Source organism: Bos indicus x Bos taurus, chromosome 4, assembly GCF_003369695.1.
Source record: "Bos indicus x Bos taurus breed Angus x Brahman F1 hybrid chromosome 4, Bos_hybrid_MaternalHap_v2.0, whole genome shotgun sequence".
Taxonomy (NCBI): Eukaryota; Metazoa; Chordata; class Mammalia; order Artiodactyla; family Bovidae; genus Bos; species Bos indicus x Bos taurus.
In genome coordinates, this window is record NC_040079.1 from 45,204,137 (window position 1) to 45,227,900 (window position 23,764).

Below are 23,764 nucleotides of genomic sequence, written 5' to 3' on the forward strand. Positions count from 1 at the left end.
CGCAATGTGATGCCCCACCCCCACTCCTTACGCCGTGCGGAGGTGGAAGGTGGCGCTTGGCGGCAGGCTGAATAAAATGCTGTGTAAAGGTCGAGAGGCAGTGTGACAGGGGACAGTCGGGTGCGAAGTGGTTGTCTCAGGAATATTTTGAATAGGATGGCACTGGAACCTGGGTTGCCTTGGAGGAGTTCTTATGCTGAGGAAACCGCAAGTTACCTCAGTCTCTTCCCCCTCTCCACAGAGTAGGGGAAAAAAAACTCCCACGGACAGTAAAAACTAACGCATGAAAAACTCAAACTCAGCTGGGGGAAAAAAAAAACCGTTCACTGACCAGCTGAGTAATGTCTAGCAAAAGCTTCCAGGAGATGTTTTACAACTTGGGACCCGACGGTCAGGATCTGAGTTCTGTAAGAATTTCATTGCGTTCTGTGGGGAAGGAATCTTGCAACTGTTAGTAGCTTCTGGGTGTGTTCTGTGCTTCAGTCTTGTCAGACTCTTCGACCCCATGGACTGTAGCCCGCCAGGCTCCTCTGTCCATGGAATTCTCCAGGCAAGAATACTAGAGTGGGTTGCCGTTTCCTCCTCCAAGCTTCTAGGGGTCCAGTAGATATTTTGGGTCATTATCCAACTCGTCTGAAGCGAGCCTCAGGAGGGGCAGGACCAGCATAGCGGCGGGGTCGCAGTCCGCCCCGCCACCCGCTTTTCTGCCCTCACGCGAAGAATTGACGTACACAGTCCTGCTGGGCGGCTCTGGATTATTCTCCCAGCCTTATCATCTTTCTGAACTTAAAACAATCCTTCTCCCATCTCTACCCCTAACTTACGACACGATGTAGAAACTATCCCTCTCTGTGTTGATTCTTTTCCTACTACTGAACCGCTTTTTACTCCCCCATCAATAAAACTATAATTGTCATTTAATTAATCAGGATATTAGGCTGAGAATTCCCTGGGTCCACTGGTGAGGAACGGCATGCTTTGACTGCAGAAGACCCGGGTTCAGTCCTGGGAGGAGGAAATAAGATCCCACAAGCCCAGCAGCACGGCCAAAAAATAAAGGAAACTAGGTTGTTACTACTTGGATGATTAATCTTAATAACGTTTGTGTCCTTTTCGATTATTATTCTTAGGTCTTATAATGTCAGAATTATGTTGAGCCCAATCTGTTTATTTTCTAAGGTTTATTTCCTAGTGAACACAAGCCCAAATTGTTTTCTTTGTCATAGCATTTACATGGGAACATGATAACAGCAAATAAAAATAAATGAGAATTTGATATAAAAACATCTGGAAATACTGGGGAACATTAGGTGCTATAATCGAATGAGAAAACATAATATTTTTCTTGAACAAAACACCACCAGAGCCTGGAATATTTATTACAGCTCTGGTTACTAGATAGTGGAAGAAACATGAAATGTAAATTGCTCCCTTGAAATGTGCTGCTGAAATGAACATGAGTTGAAATGACCCAGGGTGTTATCCAGACCTGATGCAGAAGTCATTACTAGCTGAAAGTATTCTGACTTCTGCCATTGAGTGGATAGAATGCCTTCCCCATGGTTGCTCAGGAGATTAAAAGTTCAGTTGCTCAGTTGTGTCTGACTCTTTGCAACCCCATGGACTGCAGCACACCAGGCTTCCCTCTCTATCACCAACTCCCAGAGCCTATTCAAACTCGTGTCCATTGGGTCGGTGATGCCATCCAACCATCTCATCCTCTGTGGTCCTCTTCCCTTCCCGCCTTCACTCTTTCCCAGCATCAGGGTCTTTTCCAATGAATCGGTTCTTCCCATCAGATGGCCAAAGTATTGGAGTTTCAGCTTCAGCATCAGCCCTTCCAATGAGTATTCAGGACTGATTTCCTTTAAATTTGACTGCTAGAGAATGTTGTGTAATAAGCATGATCTCAAATGACCAATTGGCATAAGGTACAATTTGACTTTTTTAATGTTATAAACTAGACTTCTAATAAGTTAATAAGTGTTTTGTTTTAGAATAATTTAAGTTTACAAGAAAGTTACAAAGATAGACCAAAGAGTTCCTGTATACTGTTTATTCAGCTTGATCTAAAATTAACATCTTGTATAACCATTTGTCAAAACTAGGAAACGAATTTTGGTACAATACTATTATACTATTACCGAACTATACACTTTATTTGATACCACTAGCTTTTCATTGATAACCTTTTTATGTTCCAGGATCCAATCCTGAACACCACGTTGTATTTTGTAAACACTTAAGTGGCACTGGTAGTAAAGAATCCTCCTGCTAATCCAGGAGACACAAGATACAGCTTTGATCCCTGGGAATAGCAGTCTACACCAGTATTTTTGCCTGGGAAATCCCATGGACAGAGGAGTCTGGCAGGCTGCAGTCCATGAGATTGAAGAGAGTCAGACACGACTGAGCACATATGCAAGTGTGGTGTATTACTTTAAGCATAAAATGAGCAAATATAATCAAGGAGTCTGGTGTTTTATAATGCTATTTTATAATCTTTGTCACTTCTCTCTGTTAATATAGTTATTCAAGAGGTAATTTACCCCAGCATTTTCTGTGATATTAACTTTCTGATCTATAATTTTTGGTATGAATAATATAGGTTAGCAAGATGTAATGATTAAATTGGGTTTGTTGCTGTTGTTATTCAGTCACTATGTCATGTCAGCCTCTTTGCAACCCTATGGACTGCAGCACACCAGGCTTCCCTGTCCTTCACTATCTCCCAGAGTTTGCTCAAAATCATGCCCACTGAGACAGTGATACTATCCAACCATCTCATCCTCTGTTGTCTCCTTCTTTTACTTTCAATCTTTCCCAGCATCAGGGTCTTTTCCAGTGAGTCAGCTCTTTGTAGCAGGTGGCCAAAGCTGTATTGGAGCTTTAGCTTCAGCTTCAGCATCAGTTCTTCCAATGAATATTCAGGGTCGATTTCCTTTAGGATTGACTGGTTTGATCTCTTCAGTGTCCAAGGGACTCTCAAGAGTCTTCTCTAGCACCATAATTCAAAAGCATCAATTCTTTGGCTCTCAGCCTTCTTTCTTTATGGTCCAACTCTCATAACCATACATGACTATTAGAAAAACCATAGCTTTGACTATACAGACCTTTGTTGGCAAAGTGATGTCTTAGCTTTTTATGCTGTCTAAGTTTGTCATAACTTTGCTTCCAAGGAGCAATCTTCTAATTTCATGGCTGCAGTCACTGTCTGCAGGTTTTTGGACCCCAAGAAAGTAAATCTGACACTACTTCTACTTTTCCCCCTTCTATTTGCCATGAAATGATGAGACTGGATGCCTTGATCTTGGTTTTTTGAATGTTGAGTTTTAAGCCAGCTTTTTCACTCTCCTCTTTCACCCTCATCAAAAGGCTCTTTAGTTCTTCATTTTCTGCCATTAGAGTGGTATCATCTGCATGTCTGATGTTGATATTTCTCCTGGCAATCTTAATACCAGTTTGGGATTCATGGATGGGATTCATCCATAACATTTTGCATGACGTACTCTGCATAGAAGTTAAGTAAATAGGGTGACAATATACAGCCCTGTGGTACTCCTTTCCCAATTTTTTTTTTTTTCCAATTTTGAGTCAGTCAGTTGTTCCATGTAAGGTTCTGTTCTTCTTGAACTGCATACAGGTTTCTCAGGATATAGGAGACAGGTAAGGTGGTCTGGTATTCCTGTCTCTATAAGAATTTTCCACAGTTTGTTGTCAGCTACACATCAAAGGCTTTTGCCTTATTAACAAAATGATTCTTCTCCACAGTTCCTCTTCCAGAGCCACCACAAGGACAAAACGTTGAAATAATTGCTTGTTTTTAGTTCTTAACCCTTATTTCCTGCATTCCTCTACTTCCTTTCTTTTAATCACCTCTTCTTACTACAGGTAGTAAGAACCCTTCTGCTTTTCTATCACAGTACCTATCAAAACTGGACCTCAGGCATGGCTTTGATGCCTGCATTTTACAAGCTGATGTGATTTTTAAGTGAGTGTATTGCTCTCAGGGCATTTACTTTTAGTTTTTATCTCTAATTGTGAAATGAACAAAAAGCCCTACCTTCTTCTAAAAAATGTCCAACTTTAGTGTGAGAGAGCCTTCCATGGGAGATATATGTGAAAGCAGTGGAGGCTTCTTGGTATCCTTTGTATAAGAGAAGGTAGCAGCTGACATTGTTTCTATAAGATTCAGTCTAACCTTAATTATTTTCTTGATTCTATAACTCAAGTTAGCAGGTTTCACGAGCTTTCATACCCAAAGAAAATAATATAACACAAAGGTCTTGTTCACTGTAGTCCTTTATCCGTATGATCTCCAGAGAAGTTTTTTTTTTTTCCTCTTAAACATACAGATTTGATCATATCACTGAGTTCAAGATCCCCTCATGAGCTCAGCATGACTGTTGTGTGCATGTTTCAGATGGGAACATTTATAAAGTTTCTTTCTTGGTCATTCCATATCTATATCTTATTGACACCTTGATCTTGAAAATACTTTTTTTAATGGGAATATGTTGCCATCTCCAACTATGTAGCTATCTACATGTAGTAGATACTACATCTACAGCATCAGTCCTTCCAATGAATATTCAGGACTGATTTCCTTTAAGATGGACTGCTTTGATCTCCTGGCAGCCCAAGGGACTCTCAAGAGTCTTCTCCAACACCACAGTTCAAAAGCATCAGTTCTTCGGTGCTCAGCTTTCTTCATGGTCCAACTCTCACATCCATATATGACAACTGGAAAAAATATAGCTTTGACTGAACGTACCTTTGTCAGCAAAGTGATGTCTCTGCTTTTAATACGCTGTATAGGTTTGTCATAGCTTTTCTTCCAAGGAGCAAGCATCTTTTAATTTCATATAACAATTTTTAATTACATATAACAATTTAATTTCATATAATTTTAAATTACATATAACAATTACCAAGTTCCTAATTTGTCCCATACACTTGGCTATGTGCTAAAACATTGCCATGGTTTAACAAGAATAATTAAGCAATAATAAGCAAGAATAATTAAGCATAGTAGTTATATTAATGAGAGAAAGAAAATTTTAGTGTTAGATACCTGAATTCATAGTGAGTGGAAAAAACTTATTTCTATTGAACAGGATTTTGCTTTGCTTTTAATGCACCCTGTTTTTAATTTAGGGCTTCCCATGTGGCTCAGCGGATAAAGAATCTGCCGGCAATGTGGGAGACCTGGGTTCGATCCCTGGGTTTTTAATTTGAAGGATATCATTGAAAGTTTATTTTCTTGGAAATATATATATAGAGAGAAATCCTAAGAAATATTTGAATCATGTTTTTAAGACCCCCATTGTCAACCATTTGTACTGGAGGAAAAAAGTGTTTTAAAGGGCTTCTGCTGTAGTCATTGATTGCTCTCTTTTTTAATACTTTCTTTTAATCATCTACAGGTATAAAAATGGCAGTGGCATTATCAGAAGGGCCTTTGATAATGATGCTTAATGCTTGTCCAAAACAAAAGTACTTATGCAGCAGGAAAGTTGGTAGTATACTCAGAGTTCTCATTTATGTAAACCATTTCTTTGTTATTGATATTTCATAAAACAGTAACCACTTACTAAGAAATAGAATTCTTAGATAATTTGAATAGTAATTCTTTGTAACATTCTTTATTTGGAAATTTGAGACTACTCAAAATAACAGTGTCCTGCTAGTTGAAAGTTACGTTGTAGTGCTGAACTTTGAGTTACTGTGCAAGATTTTTTTTTTTATGCTGTCACTTGTAATATGTTTAGTGAGAATCCTTAGGATTAAAGTTCTGATTACAAATTGTTGTTTAAAAAAATGTAAGAGTTTGTAAATCATTGTCCTAGGCATGTGTGTTAGACTATCACTCCATACATGGTAAGCTACAACTTTGGAATGGAACAGCATTTGTACACATTGCACTCATTGTGTAGCCTACTTGGGCTTATGACAGAGAATGTACTCTGAGATGGTGCAGAACATATAGCTTATTGGAGGACATGGTTGTGTGAGCAGAAATGAAGTTTATTGAAAACTCATTTTGTTCAAGAGCTTTATAGAATATAAAATATATATAATGTTTTCAATCTTTCTTAAGAGTCATAGACACAAGTTTTAAAAAATTCAATCTGTGATAATCCCATTTGGCCTTTCAGTTCATTAATTCATTCAATCTAGCTCTTGCAAGAACACTAAATCTTTCATTTGATTACTGCAGAATTCCCAGATATTTTGGTATTAATTTCTTATATCTATTTCTTTATCTCCCACTCACTCTTCAACCCACTAGAACTTTATTTCTGTTCCTACTGTTTCATGAAAACACTAAGTCCTTTTCTCAAACCATATTTTATTTGATTGGAAATATCCATTAGAAAGGATATTAGGTATATTATATATGCCCCATTTTTTGTTGACCAAATTGAATGCTAATAAAGGAGAAAAAAATGAAGCTATCAAAAGGTAACATAATCCATAGAAGCTTTTATTCTACATAATGCTTTTACATACTTCTTAGTGAGAAAGATTAAGCTAAAACCCTAGTACGTAACAAAACTTAGGCCAGGGGAAACTGACGTGTTTTGTAGTTATGCTAAGCATCACCCCTCCTACCCTTGACGTTACAGAATGCTGAAACAGTTTCTGATGAGTTAGAAGGACAGGGCAGTAGTTGAACAAAGGAGAAGTTAAGGCTGTATTTAGAGAGAATAAAGAGTAAGTTGTTTATTCTAGGTAGCATTATATGATGCAGTTGGTTAAAGTTTATATGTGAATGATTTAGTTACTTTTACATTGAACAAGCCCTAGGTTCATGGGTGGGGAAGATCCCCTGGAGGAGGAAACAGCAACCCGCTCCAGTATTCTTGCTTCGAGAACCCTGTGGACAGAGGAGCCTGGCAGGCTACAGTCCATGGGGTCGCAAAGAATCAGACATGACTAAGTGACTAACACACTTTCGTTTAACTTACAGTAACATCTTTCCTCTCTCTCAGCTATGACTGAATTTAGTTGCCAGCTTGCTAATCTTGGTTTCAGACCTTTCCAGATTTGGTTGGAGCGTGAAAGAGAGGAAGAAAAATATGGTAAGAAGGTAAGAAAATCCTTACTCAAAATTTGTTTGGTGGGCTAGATTTCAGGTCCTGGGATTGAGAAATATTTAGGGCTGACCCTTTCATGGATGGTTTTGTAGGTACTTGGCAGAGTCCCATCACTGGAGCCTCTCACCTCTGATTTCCTAATGGATAGATCTCTGTTCGAGTGGTAGATTTAGGCTCTCTCTGCCCTTGCTCCCTCCAGAAATTGGGGGTCCACATAGATCCTATCCTTGTAAATTGAGCCCCTTGATCCTTTTCTGTAGCCTTATTGTACTAAATCCAGATGAGCTTTTTCTTATATACTACCCACCTCCATGCCATGGGAAGCCCTCATGTAGACTTTACCTGGTCGCATTTGAGAGTTCTGGCCAGTCCCCAAACAGCAGAACCTCTCTCCCATTACCATCAAAGCAGTTTTTGAGTCAATCTCTTGACTCCTTGATTTCTCTGCAGTCATTTTGCCTCATCACTGCAGAAGTAAGACAATACGTTTTCTTAGTAGGTTTCTCAAAGGCTCCTTTCAGTAGGCTTCCTGGAGACACATCCAAATGAGCGTGAGGGAACAGGCATAGCCTAATCCCTACGCATCCAGGATGGAGGACCTGGAGGTCCAGGAATTTTGTGATCCTTTCCTTTAAAAATCTGAATTTGGATCTGGCACCTGCCTTGGGTATGAAGTATCTCTGTCCTCTTGATATCTCAGCTGTAACTTGTCATTCAGTATCCTACGATATTCCCTTTTTGAAAAAATAAGAAACTTGGAGCTGGAATTGAATTTGACTAAGATGTTAACCAGAGAAGGCAATGGCAACCCACTCCAGTACTCTTGCCTGGAAAATCCCATAGACAGAGGAGCCTGGTAGGTTGCAGTCCATGGGGTCACTAGGAGTCAGACACGACTGGGCGACTTCACTTCCACTTTTCACTTTCATGCATTGGAGAAGGCCATGGCAACCCACTCCAGTGTTCTTGCCTGGAGAATCCAGGGACGAGGGAGCCTGGTGGGCTGCCATCTCTGGGGTCGCACAGAGTTGGACACGACTGAAGCGACTTAGCAGCAGCAGCAGCAGCAAGATGTTAACACATTATTTTGTGTTCTTTCTTGCATCTGTGTGTGATCTCAAATTTGTCATTTCTCTTCCTGGTTAATAATTTAGTTATGGGGAACTGGAGAAGGAATTAATATGAATTTTTCTCTTTACAACATTTCTATTATAATAACTGATACTTATTTGAGGATGGCATTTCCCACCTCTTTTATTCTTTTTTTCCCTTTCTGGTGTGTAAAAGAAATAATAAAAATAATCCTTCAAGTAAATCTTGGAGGGCTGATCTTGGACTGTGAAAACTCTCCTGTGTGCCATTCATTTCAAATTTGGACTTCTCTTTGCCTGCTCTGTAAATTGCCTCTCCAACAGTTGGGGGTGATTACATCTCTTCATTAAGGAAATCATCTTTCACATGAAATGTCATCTTGTTAATATTACCCATCTTGCCATGTAATATTTCTGACAGAAAATTCTCTCATAGATGAAAGGTAGTTTCTTCCTTTTAATCAAAGGAAAATGGTGTTTCATTAGCTAATAAGCACTCTTTTTTGTTAAAAGACAATAAGATCTATGATGTGTAGAAATTACAGTTCACAGATTGAAAAATCAATAATATTTACATCAATTTTGTATTACTTCCTCCTAAGATATTAAAGTGTTGAGACAAGAAAGCAAACAAAGATTACTTGTAAAACATTGCTATGAGGCTATATATTAGAGTCTATAGCAGAATTAGATATATATAGATATAAAATTAGATAGATATAAAATTGAGTGATCTTGACTCATTTAATTTATATAGGCACATAGGAATTACCACTAAGTCAGAGCTATATTATTATTATTTCTTGTACATATCAGACAGGGAAAAAAGAATAAAAGAGGTGGGATATATCATCCCCAAATGAGTATCATTTTACTAACAACTGTAGCCCTAGTTTATGAAAATCACTATGCTAGAACTAATCATAATGTCTGAGAATTTCACACATTATGGAGTGGTTAAGTTGTTGGAAACAGAAAGTTGAGTTCTTTGAGTCTTTTGTCTACCTTATATATATGTACTTATATACTCAATGAAGTAAAATTAAAAAGAAAGCTGACTCTCAAGATGTATCCTTTCTTTATATAAATTTAAAATTCTTTGATAACAATTCAGTCTCTACTCTCTTCTCTGCTTTTACATAATCATAAACAGAAAAGGAAGGAAAAAGAAAATCCAGAGGGTAAAGTGTTAGGAAGCACTGACTTTGCTTTCCAGAGACAACTTCAAATTCACTTAAGAATTTGATGAAACTTGTGTATGCTCCCAACACAAAGTCCCTGTGAATATATACACAAAAAATTTCATTCCATTTGAGGGCATTCAAGGCTCCTGAAAAATTCATCCATATAAGCACAGGGAGTTTATGAACCCCCACTTCCTACCAGTTCCATCAGGAATTCAGTGATCCAGTTGGCCAAACCCCCTATATATTTCCCAATTCCAATACCCTCTCACCATCTTCACTCTTACCTTTATCCTTTGCCTGGACAGTAGTAAAAGCCTCCCAGTTGATTCGCCTGCTTCTACCCTTGACCCCTTTGGTTCATGCTTCACAGAGTAACCTGTTGGATCCTTTGAAAACATAAATCAGATAATTTTCTTTTCTAGCTTAAAATTCTCTCATATCTCCTCATTGCAATTAGAGTGAAATGCAAAGCTATAAGGCCCCACATGACTTGGTCCCTGACAGTTTTTTCATGACATTCTTTTGACACAACACACTACCCATATACTGAATTTAAGACCTTTCTGCTAGCTAATTCCCTTTGCCTGACATGTTCTAACATAGCCAGCTCTTCTTATATTCTTGGCCAACTCTTTCTTTCTCTTTTTTAAAGATTTTTTAAAATGTGGACCATTTTTAAGATCTTTATTGAATTTTTTACAATATTGCTTCTGTTTTATGTTTTTGGTTTTTTGGCTGCAAAGCATGAGGGATCTCCCCAACCAGGGATCAAGCCTGCACCCTCTGCATTGGCAAGTGAAGTCTCAATCACTAGACCTCCAGGGAAGTCCCCTTAGCCAACTCTTTCATGTCATTTAGTCTCAGCTGAAATGTCATCTCTTCAGAAACATCTTCCAGACCACCACGTCTAAGATTGTAGCCACCTCTCAGTTATCTTCTGTTATTGTCATAACACTTGCCACTATCTAAAACGGTCCCCTTTCTTTATATATCTGTTTACTTGTTTACTGTCTGTCTCCTACCTCTAGTGCTTTGTCTACTTGTTTTCCACTACAGTTCCAAACCTAGCTCAGCATCTGGCAAGAAGTAAGTGCTAATTAGATACTTCTTGAGTAAAGTGCATGATGGTTTTCTTTTATTAAAAATTATGAAATTAGTTGATGTCACAATTATACTCTGAGTTTTTATAACATGTGCTTATAGAAATAATAGAATTTTAATTAACACTGACTGTCATGCCAATGAATTCAAACTAGTGGTATTTATTAAATTTAAGGAAATTGCCCAGTAACATCTGTCTTACTACCACAACTCAACTCAACTCTCATGCTGCTGCTGCTGCTGCTAAGTTGCTTCGGTCGTGTCCGACTCTGTGCGACCCCAGAGACCGCAGCCCACCAGGTTCTGCCGTCCCTGGGATTCTCCATTCAAGAACACTGGAGCGGGTTGCCATTTCCCTCTCCAATGCATGAAAGTGAAATGTGAAAGGGAAGTCACTCAGTTGTGTCCGACTCTTAGCGACCCCATGGACTGCAGCCCACCAGATTTCTCCATCCATGGGATTTTCCAGGCAAGAGCACTGGAGTGGGGTGCCATTGCCCTCTCCAAACTCTCATGCTAGTGAGCCTCAATTCTAATAAATTCCTTTTATAGATTTTTTAACCTATAAATGAGGGTGATGGAGGAATTCTAACATGAGTTGCTCTTGTTAGATGATCCTTCTACATATGACATGGGTAAACTCTAAGTGAGGCATTGGAGAATGACCAAAAGTAAGTAGATTCTAGAGCGAAGCTGACAGTTTGTAAGAAGGGTTGTTGTACTCAGGTCCCTTGTTTTCACTGTTTCCAGACTAAGGACAAAACTGAGTCTGTTCCCTGCATTTTGGCTAAAATTCTGCTACAAAACACTAGGTTTTGTGGCTTGAAGAGTAGAGGACTGAGTTTGGCATAACTATAGTTGCTTGAAAGTAAGGGGAAAATCCAAAGTAGGAGGGATCCAGAGAAAGGAATCCTTAAATCTTTTTAATGACTCTTCTGCCAATGCCTGAATCACGCCTGAACAGGACAAACTTTAAGCAGTCAGCTTTCCAAAATATAGCCCAATCCATCAATTGCATGCTAAACCAAACAAACATACCAAAAAAAAAAAAAAAACAAACTAACATTCTTTGTGAGAGTATTACAGACTCCAATCTGTTTGCAAAATATATGTTAAGGCTATACCTAAAGTTGCTAGGATAATAATATGTTAAGGATACAACCTAAAATTACTTAATAAACCAAGAAACATGGCAATTGTGACTCATTTTTGAGATAAAAGACAATCAACAAAGATCAACCCATAGATGCCCCATATGCTGAAACCAACAGACAATGATTTAAAGCAATTACTATAAAATACATTCAAGGACATAAAAGAAAATATGTGCATTATGAATGAAATATAGAAAATCTAACAGATAAATAGAAACTATAACAAAAGAAATGTAAATTCCAGAACTAAAAACTGTAATATCTGAAATAAAAATTTACCAGATGTACTTAACAACAGAATGAAGGTGATGAAAAAATCAGCAAAGCTGAAGGTATATTAATAGAAATTATTGGGAATTCCCTGGTGGTCCAGTGGTTAGAACTCTGGCCTTCCACCATAGAGGGCATGGGTTCAATTCCTGGTTAGGGAACTAAAATCCTACATGCCAGCCAGAAAAGAAAAAAGAAAAAAATTAATAGAAATTGTCTAACCTGAGGAACACAGAGAAAAAAAAAATAATGAAGTAAAAATGAATGAGCCTCAGGAACTATACTGAAAGCTCTAGGACATGTGTAATTAGAACCCCAGAAGGAGATGAGAGAAAGGTATAATGGGCAGAAATAATATATAAGGAAAATGTGGCTGAATATTTTCCAAATTTGGTGGAGGATATAAATTTACACATTCAAGAGCTTAACAAACCTTAAATGAAATAACAACAAAGAAAACCACACTGTTGTATAATAATTTGGCTGTTTTTTTGTCCCTACTCCCTAGGAGACAACCTCTAAATCTTTGTAATTTCTTGGAGTGATAGGAAAGTCTTTGTTACTCATGGTGGGCCTCTGGGCCCACACCTGAATAAGATGACTCCAAATGGGGGCTAGCCACATGAGAAAGATCAAGCATGGAATTACAGGATTGGGGCTTTGAGTTAGGTGTTATAAGCCCAGCCTCTGAAGAGGGCAGGATTGGCTGGAGATTGAGTTCAAGCACATGGCCAATGATTCAATCAAAATATTCAAAATTGATTCAGTCAATCAAGCCTATGTAATGAAACTCCAGTAAAAAGTCTAGTCACTGAGGTGAGCCTGATTAGGTAATTATACAGAAATGTGCCTGGAAGATCGGGCATTCTAAGGACACAAAAGCTTTGTGGGTTGGACCCCCAGACCTCACTCTATGGGTCTTTCCACTTGGCTGGTCCTGATTTATATACTTTATGATAAAATTATAGGGTTCCATCCCTAGTCAGGGAATTAGACCCAACATGCCTCAGCTAAGAGTTCATATGCTGCAACTAAAGAGCCCACATGCCACAATGAAAAGTCCCGCATGCTGCAACTAAGACCTGGTATAGTCAAATCAATAAAAAAATAATCCCATGGACAGAGGAGCCTGGCAGGCTATAGTCCATGGAGTGGCAAAGAGTCGACATGATTGAGCAACTGAACATGCAAGTACAAGTTCTGTGACTCATCTTAGTTAACTACAATACTTTGGGGAGTACTGGAAACCTCTGTGTTGGTAGTCAGTTGATCAGAAGCATGGGTGACCTGAAAACTCTGGAATTTGCATCTGGCTTCTGATGTGAGGGTAGGATTATGCTCCTAACTTGCCAAATGTGGCCTAATTCTAGGTAGTTAGCATTGTTGAGTCCTGCCCCCCAGACTACAGGTTGAGGCATTGCCCCAAAGTCACAGAAGGGAAACCCAGAACTAAGCTCACCTCTAAAGCTGACTGAGCCCCTTTATAACCATTGCCAAATGCCCCAATGATCATCACTAACAAAATTTCTGACTCCCAATTAGACAAAGATGCCCACTACAGTAGACACCTTATAGCATTCCAACCAGTTACCTAACACTAACCTTCCAACAGGAATTTTCTTTGTCTTGAGGCTATAAAAATTGGCTATTAACTCTCAAAAACGCTTGACTCTCCCTGGTCTGTCAGGAAGCTGGCCTGCTGCACTTGCAGTACCCACTTTATCTCTATTCTTTGTTCTTACACTCACTCTTTTCTGCAGTACTCTGTCTTGGAGCCTCCTTGGTGACTCATACAGTAAAGAATCTGCCTGTGATTTAGGAGACCCAGGTTCCATCTTGGGCCGGGAAGATCCCCCTGGAGAAGGGCAGGGCAACTCTCTCCAGTATTCTTGCCTGGAGAATTCCATGGGCTGAGGAGCCTGGTGGGCTACAGTCCATACGGTCACAGTTGGACATGACTGAGCAACTAAAACACACTGTGTCTGGAAATTCTTTTCCAATCTGTGCTCAGATTGCCCCAACAAGCATCAGAATTGCACTGTGCACAACTAAGCACATTATTATCAAATTTGAGGGGAAAAAGTTATTTTGAAAGCTTTCAGAGAAAAATGACACATTGCATTTGAATTTGAATTATTGACTACCAGAACACAGTGGAGCATCTTTAAAGTACTGGAGGGGAAGGGATAACAAGACTACAACAAATCAGAATTCTATATCCAGTGAAAATTACCTTCTAAGAATGAAGGTGAAATAAAATATATTTTCAGAAAAAGAAAACTAAAAGAATATATTGACAGTGGGCATGCACTATAAGAAATAATAAGGAAGTGCGTGCATGCATGCTAAATCTCTTCAGTCGTGTCCAACTCTGTGCGACTCTATGGACTGTAGCCTGCTAAGCTCCACTGTCCATGGGATTCTCCGGGAAAGAATACTGGGAGTGGGTTGCCATGCCCTTCTCCAGGGGATCTTCCAACCCAGGGATCAAACCCAACTCCCTTACATTGCAGGTGGATTCTTTACCATCTGAGCCACGAGGGAAGCCCCACTAAAGAAAGTACTACAGGCTAAAGAGAAATACAAAGAGATGCAAATTCAGATCTTGTTGTTGGGGGTGGCGATGAGAGCATTGAAGATTGTAGTATCTATCATGGAGTTTTAATGTATGTAGATGTTATACATTTGACAGCTTTAGCAAAAACAGGCAAGGGTGAGTGAATGAACTCCTGTCTTGAAAAGATTTCTGTATTTGACATGAATTGATTCAATACTAACCCTAAGTAGGCTGTGAAAAGTTAAGGATATACATTGTGATCCTTAAAACAACCACTAAAAATTAATGCAAAGAGGTAAAATAAGGATGCTGGAATACATGTTTATGCATATGCTGTGTTAGGTAAACCAAAGATAAAGATACAGAAACCTAAGTCAAACTTTTTATTTCTTGTACTTATTAAATGATGACAAAATATTTCTGTTAGTGGTCTTTTTTGCCAAGGGTTAAGATTATATGATCTTTTTTTCAACTTCTCTCTTCAACTCTTTCTTTTTCTCCTGTTTCAGAGTCAGTATTTGGTTCATCTTTTTCTCCTATGTTCTTGAAAAAAAAATTGCATATTTTCCCTTCAATTTGTCAGCAGTCAGCTAGTGCTTGTTTTCTCCGCAGGGTACTTGTTTGTTTCAACTTCATTTCCTGCCCGTTTTCTCCCTAAGGTCATTGAATCACATTTTGATAAATACATTGTTATTATGGTTTACTAAAGGCCATTATATCGGTAGATTTTTTAATTAATGTCTTTCATTATAATGAGTCAGAAAGTCAGTGAATTGAAAAATTACTCTTTGTGTGGGTATTCAACATTAGTCAACATGTTCTTGCTGTGTGTGGAGTGCTCTTCTGAATTCTGTGGGAGTGTGATTATGGCAGTATTTCCTGGAGATAAAAGCTATATAAAGAAGAAATAGGGTAAACAAAAGTGACAGATAAGTGTAAGGTAGGAAGCATGGGAGCAAATGAAAAAGCTACTGGCCTGACTAACCCAGGAAATTTTCACAGGCAATACTAGAGTTCTGAAAGACTTGGGTGTGCCTTGAGTAAAGCTGACAAAACTCCCTAAGTGGAGTGAATATCATGGATATGAAGGATAAATCAGCTAAAAATTATTTCCTGAGTGCTGATTGCATCATATGCCAGTCACCAGAAGAACATGAAATAAAGATAGTATTTTTAGTATTTAGGTAGTATTAATATTTCCTAAACCAGTCCATTCTGAAGGAGATCAGCCCTGGGATTTCTTTGGAAGGAATGATGCTAAAGCTGAAACTCCAGTACTTTGGGCACCTCATTCGAAGAGTTGACTCATTGGAAAAGTCTTTGATGCTGGGAGGGATTGGGGGCAGGAGGAGAAGGGGACGAGTATGAGATGGTTGGATGGCATCACTGACTCGATGGACACGAGTCTGGGTGAACTCCGGGAGTTGGTGATGGACAGGGAGGCCTGGTGTGCTGCAATTCATGGGGTTGCAAAGAGTCGGACACGACTGAGTGACTGAACTGAACTGAACTGAAAGATAGTAGGAAAGATTACATGTTCTCATGGGGGGAAAAGACAATATATATAGCCATAGATGCCAAGTACAAATAGATGCCAACTATTGTAGTGAAAATGGATACTTAATTGCAGAAGGAAGGCTGAATTAAATGGAGGGGAATTTAAAGTGGGATCAGGGCCTAACATAACAGAGAGAAAGGGAGAGATAGGATATAACTTAAATGATGAAGTCTGGGGACAATGGGAATATGCTGGGAATAAGAGGATCATGATAAGATGGTGATGAATATGTTGCTGCTGGTCAAGTATGTTGGTAAAAATGATACCTGACATGGAAAGTTGGATATTATTCAGGGTTTGTTTTAGATGAAATTATAATTAGATGGATTAGTTAACTTGACTTTATAAATAACAAGTTGTTAAATCTAAGCTTCTACATGAATTTATTATGGCTATGTTTAAATAACGGAGAAGGCAATGGCATCCCACTCCAGTACTCTTGCCTGGAGAATCCCAGGGATGGCGGAGCCTGGTGGGCTGCCGTCTATGGGGTTGCACAGAGTCGGACACGACTGAAGTGACTTAGCAGCAGCAGCAGCAGCATGTTTAAATAAATTGTGTACTTTTGAGTTTCATCACTCCTTTTTGCCACATGAAAAATAATATTTTCTAGACCAGTTTTCCAAGTGGAGACCCATATCAGTGTTTTGATTCTTCAGCTATATACTCTGTCTTAGTTCATTTGGGATAACATAACAAAATACCACAAAACAGCTAGTTTATAAACAACAAAAATTTATTTTTCACAGTTCTGATAGCTAGAACAAGATCAGGGTACCAGCATGGTTGGGTTTTAGTGAAGGCTCCTTTCTGGATTGCCTTCTTTTGGCTGTGTCCTCACCTGATAGAAGGGGCCAGGTTCCCTCTGGAGCCTCTTTTATAAGGCAGTGTTTGTCGCTCAGTCATTTCTGACTCTTTGTGACCCTGTGGACTATAGCCTGCCAGGCTCCTCTGTCCATGGAATTCTTCAGGCAAGACTACTGGAATGGGTTGCCATTTCCTTGTCCAGGGGATCTTCCCCACCCAGGGATCAAACCGGGATCTTCTGCATTGCAGGTGGATTCTTTACCATCTGAGCCACCACCTTTTATAAGGCACTGGTCCCATAAACACTTCCCATGGGCCTCCATGTCCTAATACCATCACCTCTGGGGATTAGAGTTTCAACATAAATTTTGGAGGGGCACAAACGTTCACACTATAGCATCCTCCCTTTGGTTCTGTAACATCATACCACCCTGGAGCTTGTATGGATTGATTGTTCTATCTCTTCCTCCTTCACTGATTCCATTTGAAGTTCATGGACCCCTAAGTTTGGGCATAGTCTTCTATCTTCATCTTAACTTTCTTTTATCAGTGTATACTTTCGTGGAAGCAATAATTTTTATCAAAACAGAGATCGCTCAACTTAATTTTATTTCTAGCTAAATTTTAGATACTCCAGAAGATCCAGAATCAATTCTAATGCAACACATCCCAGATCAAGTTTAACTTCCCCACTAATCTTCCTTTCTGTTTTTCATATTGTTACTGTCACCCCCCAAAAGCAGGCATACCGAAAACATTAGTTATCTTTTCTTTCCGTCTCATGTCAATGTGCAGAGAAGGCAATGGCAACCCACTTCAGTACTCTTGCCTGGAAAATCCCATGGACGGAGGAGCCTGGAAGGCTGCAGTCCATGGGGTTGCTAAGAGTTGGGCACGACTGATCGACTTCACTTTCATGTCTTGGAGAAGGAAATGGCAACCCACTCCAGTGCTCTTGCCTGGAGAATCCCAGGGACAGACGATGCATTGGAGAAGGAAATGGCAACCCACTCCAGTGTTCTTGCCTGGAGAATCCCAGGGACAGACGAGCCTGGTGGGCTGCCCTCTATGGGGTTGCACAGAGTCGGACACGACTGAAGCGACTTAGCAGCAGCAGCATATCAATGTGACTAGTTACTAAGCTTTGTCTTTATGTATTTGAAATATATAATTTTGTCACTGTTCTAGAAGTTTTAACATGCGTTATTTGACAGTAGAAAAGAATATACCTAATACATTTGTTGGCAACCGTAATCATTTAAGAGATTAAGGAAATTCCCTTCTAAGTTTACTAAGAATATTTTTTGTTTTAATCTTGAATGGGTGTTGAATTTTATCAAATGGTTTCTCTCTTCAACTTATGTGGTGAATTATGTGGTGAATCCACTAATCGATTTTCATGTGTTGATGTTTCATTAATTAGGATAATCCCAGCTTGATGCTGGTGTGTATTTTCTTAGATCCTCCTGAATTTGGTTTGATAATATTTTGTTTAGGATTTTTCACCTATCATATTTTAGTGAGATGGTCTTGTGACTTTACTACTGTTTTTCACATTGTTTTTGTTTCTGGGTCTCAGAGCTGCGGAGGTGAGCAAGGTGAGGGCGGGGCCTTGAGAGCAGCCACCCACTCTCTGCCGGCTCTCGGTCTCTAGAAAAGGCGCGAGGTTCGGTCTGCAGGGCTGACTTCCGAGCCCCCAGCGGCCGCAGCAGGTCCCCCAGCGGCCGCAGCAGGTCCCGCAGCGCCGCTCTCAGGGCGCCTGAGCCGCTTGACTCCGCAGCACGGTGCCGCCTAGAGGGTTCCTCAGGGCGAGTTCAGGGTGCCCGGTGAGCGCTCGCGGCAGGTCACAGCACCGCTTTCGCCCGTCACCTGCCTGCAGTGGGTGGGCTTGGCTGGGCAGGGGAAGGGAGTCCCCTCTGAGACCTCTTGTCCCCCTCTAGGCAGGAGCCACCCTCGTACCTGAGGGAGCGCAGTGAACGAACGCAGGACATCACACCAGGACGTCTGTCTCTGCCGCCTACGAGAGGTACCATTCCCCGCCAGCTCCCTCTGCGTGCAGGTGACCCGATCCGGGAGGAGAGCACTGGTTGGGAAAGTATAACCTGAAATTCTCGGGGAAGAAAATTCTCTGGTCCCACTCAGTCCCTTTGTGTCATAAACTGGCTACTGTCAGCTCTATTTGGGAAATCTACACAATTTGGGGGAAGTCGTGTTAGCTCTGTTTGGGAAATCTGCACAATTTTCCACAGTGTGAAACGACCTGAATAATCTAAATTTAAATTTGTTTCCTTCGATTTGTCTTTCACCTAACTTTATTTATTTCTTTTGGCCGGGAGGCGGGGTGCTGGAGGGAGGGGAAGTGAAGGACCGCTGTACACAGGGAAGAATGTGAGTCCCATCTCCTGGATCTGTTCTGGACACTCCACTCCTGGTTGTAAAGGTTGTGTCAGGGACATTTCCAGTGCCAGCCTGGAATGGTTAACTGTATGGCCATTCAAAGCGAATTTAGACCTTGACTTCATCTATAGGCTTCAGGCCCATTTACTGAGCAGTCAGTTTTTAGAGAAGCTTGTGCACAGAATCCTAAGAAAATATCAGGATTTTTCTTGAATTTCTTGAATGACATTTCTTGAATGTCATTTGTGCTGCACCATGTCATATTAGCTTCTATCATCTTTATTGTCTTCATACTCCTGAACAACTTGAGAAAAGGCAGGGATCCACTAGTAATCAGTTCATAACATATTTTTTAATGAATATTCAAAGTTCATCAGTAACTTTGAAACCTAAAATGGTGCTTGAGTGTTCAACACTTGATCGATTGGAAAATGCCAGCGAAACACTACACACTCTTTTTCTTATGGTTACACATAAAATGGGCTGCGTTTTGATCCTCTTGATTGAAATGTATGGTGGTAAGAGTTTTGGATAGGGAGACAGAAGAGCTAAGAACTTGCTGAACCATATCAAGAGAAATTTTCTAACCTGTAAATGGGAAAGGTTGGAGCACATGCTTCAAAGATCTTTGATGAAATGAATCTCATCACAACTTCATAAACATGTGTTGGATTTCAGTGACTCCTGAAGACTTTATCAGAATGTTGGTAAAGTTGTTACTCTAATATCCTTTTGAGGGGAGGTCTGAAAGTCAGCAAGGTAAAGGAAAACCAACAAATACATAGTAGGCAATTTTGATTTGATGAAAACCAAATATATAAGTATTTATAATTTTTAGGTTTAAACAGATCATAAAGTAATTGAATAATTTTCTTTTTAAGCTAAAAACATATTCCTTTTTTTCTGTACAGAATATGGATTTTGCCACAAGAAGATGGTTCTACTTGCCTTTGGGTTGCATGTTGCTGATCCATCTGACTCATGCTGACTTTGAATTTCAAAAGGGCGTACTTGCCAGCAACAACCCAGGGATCATGGAAGACATTGATCCCCAGTGCTGGAATACTTGCTCTTTGACATTGATAGAGCTCAAAGAACTCAAGATAGAGCACAATGTGGATGCTTTCTGGAATTTCATGTTGTTCCTGCAAAAATCCCAGTGGCCTAGACATTATAATGTCTTCTTAAGCATAGCTCAGGATTTCTGGGACATGTATGTAGACTGCTTGCTTTCAAGATCTCATGGAATGGGCAGAAGACAGTTGATGTCTCCCAGGTATAATTTTCTACAGAAGATAAGAGAATTTAAATGTGTACTTAGATAATAGCAGTTTGGTTTTCTTAAAAATTCAACATTTAATCTTTCTGATTTTTAAAGTTTATCTAATAAGCTAGCAAATTTGCCATATTTTTCCTAATTTGATCAGCTTTGATTTTCATTTTTGCTGATTTTATATTGTTTAGAAAGCATGGGAGCTCTGATGTGCAAATACTTGATTTTAAATGATCTTGGAATATAATATATTTTGGTAATCATTAGATAAATTATCATCTTATTTTTCCCCATGAATAGTTCATAAGAGAGTCATTTAGCCCTGTAATTATTCATATTACATTTGTTAAAAATTTTTTAAACATCAACATGTGTTCAGACTTTTGAAATTAATATTTTCAGTAGGGTTGCTTAAAGGGAGGGAAACTCAAGAATCATATTAAAGTAAGTGTTAACAATTTTTCCTCTCTGACTTTACAGGACTGGATTTTATAAAACGTGAGTTTTACATTTAAGAGAACACAGGAAATACCTCAAGCAGGATGGCACCAACCTGAAAATTTAACCCTGTGTCAGTATTTATGAGCTCAAATATTTCCTACAGCATTTATCAAAATTGTTATTTCCAGTTATTTAATATTGATGAAGGTTGTATTTTTGTTGATGTGTAATTGTTTTATGCCTATTGAGTCATCATTTCTATATTTTTGGATAATTTTTCAGTAATTTTTAATTTAGAAGGCATCTTTGTAAAGCATTTTTTTTTTAAAAAAAAAACACCACTTAAAATGCAAATACAGTATATATATTTTAATACAATGATCAATGGGGTAAAATAACAACCAGTTTTATCTGGTGTTATATGTAATATTGACCTTAAAACTGTGCCAAAACTAATGCCAATATTATCCTAAAAAGTAATATTTAATCTTGATGTAGTGTACTCTGTGTCTTCTGATATATGTGTCTCATCACCAAGCTATCTTATATATTATTTTTTATCCATTAAGGACTAAAATTTCATTTTATGTTCTCATTTTTATTGTCCTCATTTTTAAAAAAGGAATAACAAACAGAAAAGTAGTAAGAAACTTCATTTTAGTAAAGTGCAAAAATGAAGTGAAAGTCACTCCGTCATGTCTAATTCTGACCCCGTGGATTCTGTAGTTCATGGAATTCTGCAGACCAGAATACTGGAGTGGGTAGCCTTTCCCTTCTCCAGGGGATTTTCCCAACCAACCCAGGGATCAAACCCAGGTCTTCTGCAATTGCAGGCAGATTCTTTACCAGTTGAGCCACAAGGGAAGCCCAGGAATACTGGAGTGGGTAGCCTATCTCTTCTCTAGATCTTCCCAACCCAGGAACCAAACTGAGGTTTCATGTGTTGCAGGTGGATTCTTTACCAACTGAGCTAACAGGGAAGCCCTTTAGTAAAATGTAATTGGATAGAATTTTTGTCTTTAGAAGACAAAATTGTTTTTATATTTCCTTTTATATAACACATTTTATTGTAAAAAGGATGTGGAATTTAAAGACGTATACCAAACAATAGAATAACATGAATTAGATGAAGAGGTTGGGATGATGAGAAATAGATAGAAAACAAATAATATGCAGTTAAAGTTTTAGGTCAGTGCTTTTAAATGCATGTCATAAAGTTCTATACCTTTGATAAAGGGTAGCCATAAATTTAGTCTGAATTTCCAATGTGAATTGGGACTCATGAGCGGTTTCAAGATTCACAGTGGGACCAAGCAATATGTTTGGGAGCCTAGCTTTTCCTAGGTCTGAGGATCAATAGAAGTCTGTCCCATAGGTTTTTTATAATGGCTGCCATGGGTTACAGCATTGTGTTTTCAAGTATCCCAACAGTGACAGCTAGCCTTCAATGTAACCTGATGCCAGCACACCCAAACACAGTTAAATACAATTTCAAAAGCATCAAAAATAATATGAATTGTCTGATGGTTTCATTTGATCCAAGAATAAATTTTGAATTAAAGGAGGGGACCTGACATTCTTTGAGTTGTGGACCACTTTGAAATTCTGATGACATTATAGACCCTCTACTAGGGGTTTTATATACATACACTCATACTTTGTACATAATTTCAGGGGTCCCATGAGTCCTAATGGACTGCATAACTTTCAGGTATTTTTTTTTACAAGTAGCATTTCATATAAATAAGTTTTGTATAATAACTGGTTACAGATAATATGAGGTTTTAAGTTTAATATTATAAGTTTCTAGATTGAGAATATTTTATCTTGCCAATTACAGATAGATCCCTAAGCTCAGAAAATCAACTAGTTGGAGGGTAGGCCATATGTTCTTTTATAAAAATGACCAAATACCCATGAAGCTGATTAATTCATTTCCTTTTGTAGAGGCATGGGGTCATGATTTTCCTTAGAAAACAGCCCTCTTTCGGAACTTCAACAGTTGAGTGCCATAAAGCAAGATCATGTCATTTTAGCCTAAAAAATTATTCAGCCAGTTGTCAGCAATCCTTGTTGTCATAAAAATTTTATTGCACCAATGATGAGCTTTTTAATATTAATAAAATTAATTTCTAACCTTCCAAAATAGATTAACTGAAAATGGTTTCATAGTTCTCCTAGTTAAATTTACATGCTACCTTGGATTATTAAAGATGTTAAAAATAAACTGAGCATTCTGGTTTTAGAGCCGTTCATCTTAAGTCTCTTTGATGATACTTAGATATAATGCTCTGTTAAATCACCCCAGTTTTGGGCACAAATCATGTCATTTGTATATAGAAAATTTTATTCTTTTTTCATCATTTATTCAACACAAATTCTTTGAGCTTGGAGGTACACTGCTGAGTAATCCAGACACAATCCTTGCTTCCAGAATTGTCACTGCTGTGGGACAAAGATGCAGCAGAAAATAATATAATTAATTCAAAATCACTTTTATGATACCAAAATATAAGCTTTTTTTTTTTTTTAACCAAAGAGAAATGGTAGCAGAATAGGGTTGAGTGGGGAACAATTCATAGTTCTATTTTTCCATATTCCAAATCATCAGACTAGTCAGATACGACGATGATCCAAAAAAAAAAAAAATTCAAACCCACCCATTCTTGCAGTGGTGTTATGGTAAAGACTCAATCAGTTTCACAGCTTTGTGTATATGCTGAACTCTTATAGCTTAATTCAAAACCAGTTGTTTTTTCATAGTGCTGAAAGCTAAGGAGGGAAAAAAGATAGCAAAACATATATTGGGAATTCACTGGAAGTCAAGT

General features: G+C 38.7%; 2 protein-coding genes across 2 annotated transcripts in view; one reads left to right on the top strand and one right to left on the bottom strand.

The window, feature by feature from the left end:
• Positions 1–20,095: 20,095 nt before the first annotated feature.
• On the top strand, positions 20,096–21,228 carry LOC113891361 (protein FAM237A-like). Its single transcript, XM_027539309.1, has 2 exons — positions 20,096–20,498; positions 20,976–21,228. Exons 1-2 carry the CDS (start codon positions 20,137–20,139, stop codon positions 20,995–20,997), a joined length of 384 nt encoding a protein of 127 aa, XP_027395110.1. The 5' UTR covers positions 20,096–20,136; the 3' UTR covers positions 20,998–21,228.
• Positions 21,229–21,864: 636 nt separating this feature from the next.
• CFAP69 (cilia and flagella associated protein 69) overlaps positions 21,865–23,764 on the bottom strand; it is a 68,162-nt gene continuing 66,262 nt past the window's right edge. The window contains exon 22 of the mRNA XM_027539314.1: positions 21,865–23,381. Coding sequence (XP_027395115.1) covers positions 23,376–23,381 — 6 coding nt within the window. The 3' untranslated portion in view covers positions 21,865–23,375. The remainder of the gene's footprint in view (positions 23,382–23,764) is intronic.

Coding starts and splice junctions, on each gene's coding strand:
- LOC113891361 (XM_027539309.1), top strand. CDS start 20,137: ATGGATTTTGCCACAAGAAGATGGTTCTACTTGCCTTTGGGTTGCATG. Junction 20,499..20,975: donor AGACAGTTGATGTCTCCCAG/GTATAATTTTCT, acceptor CTGACTTTACAG/GACTGGATTTTATAAAACGT.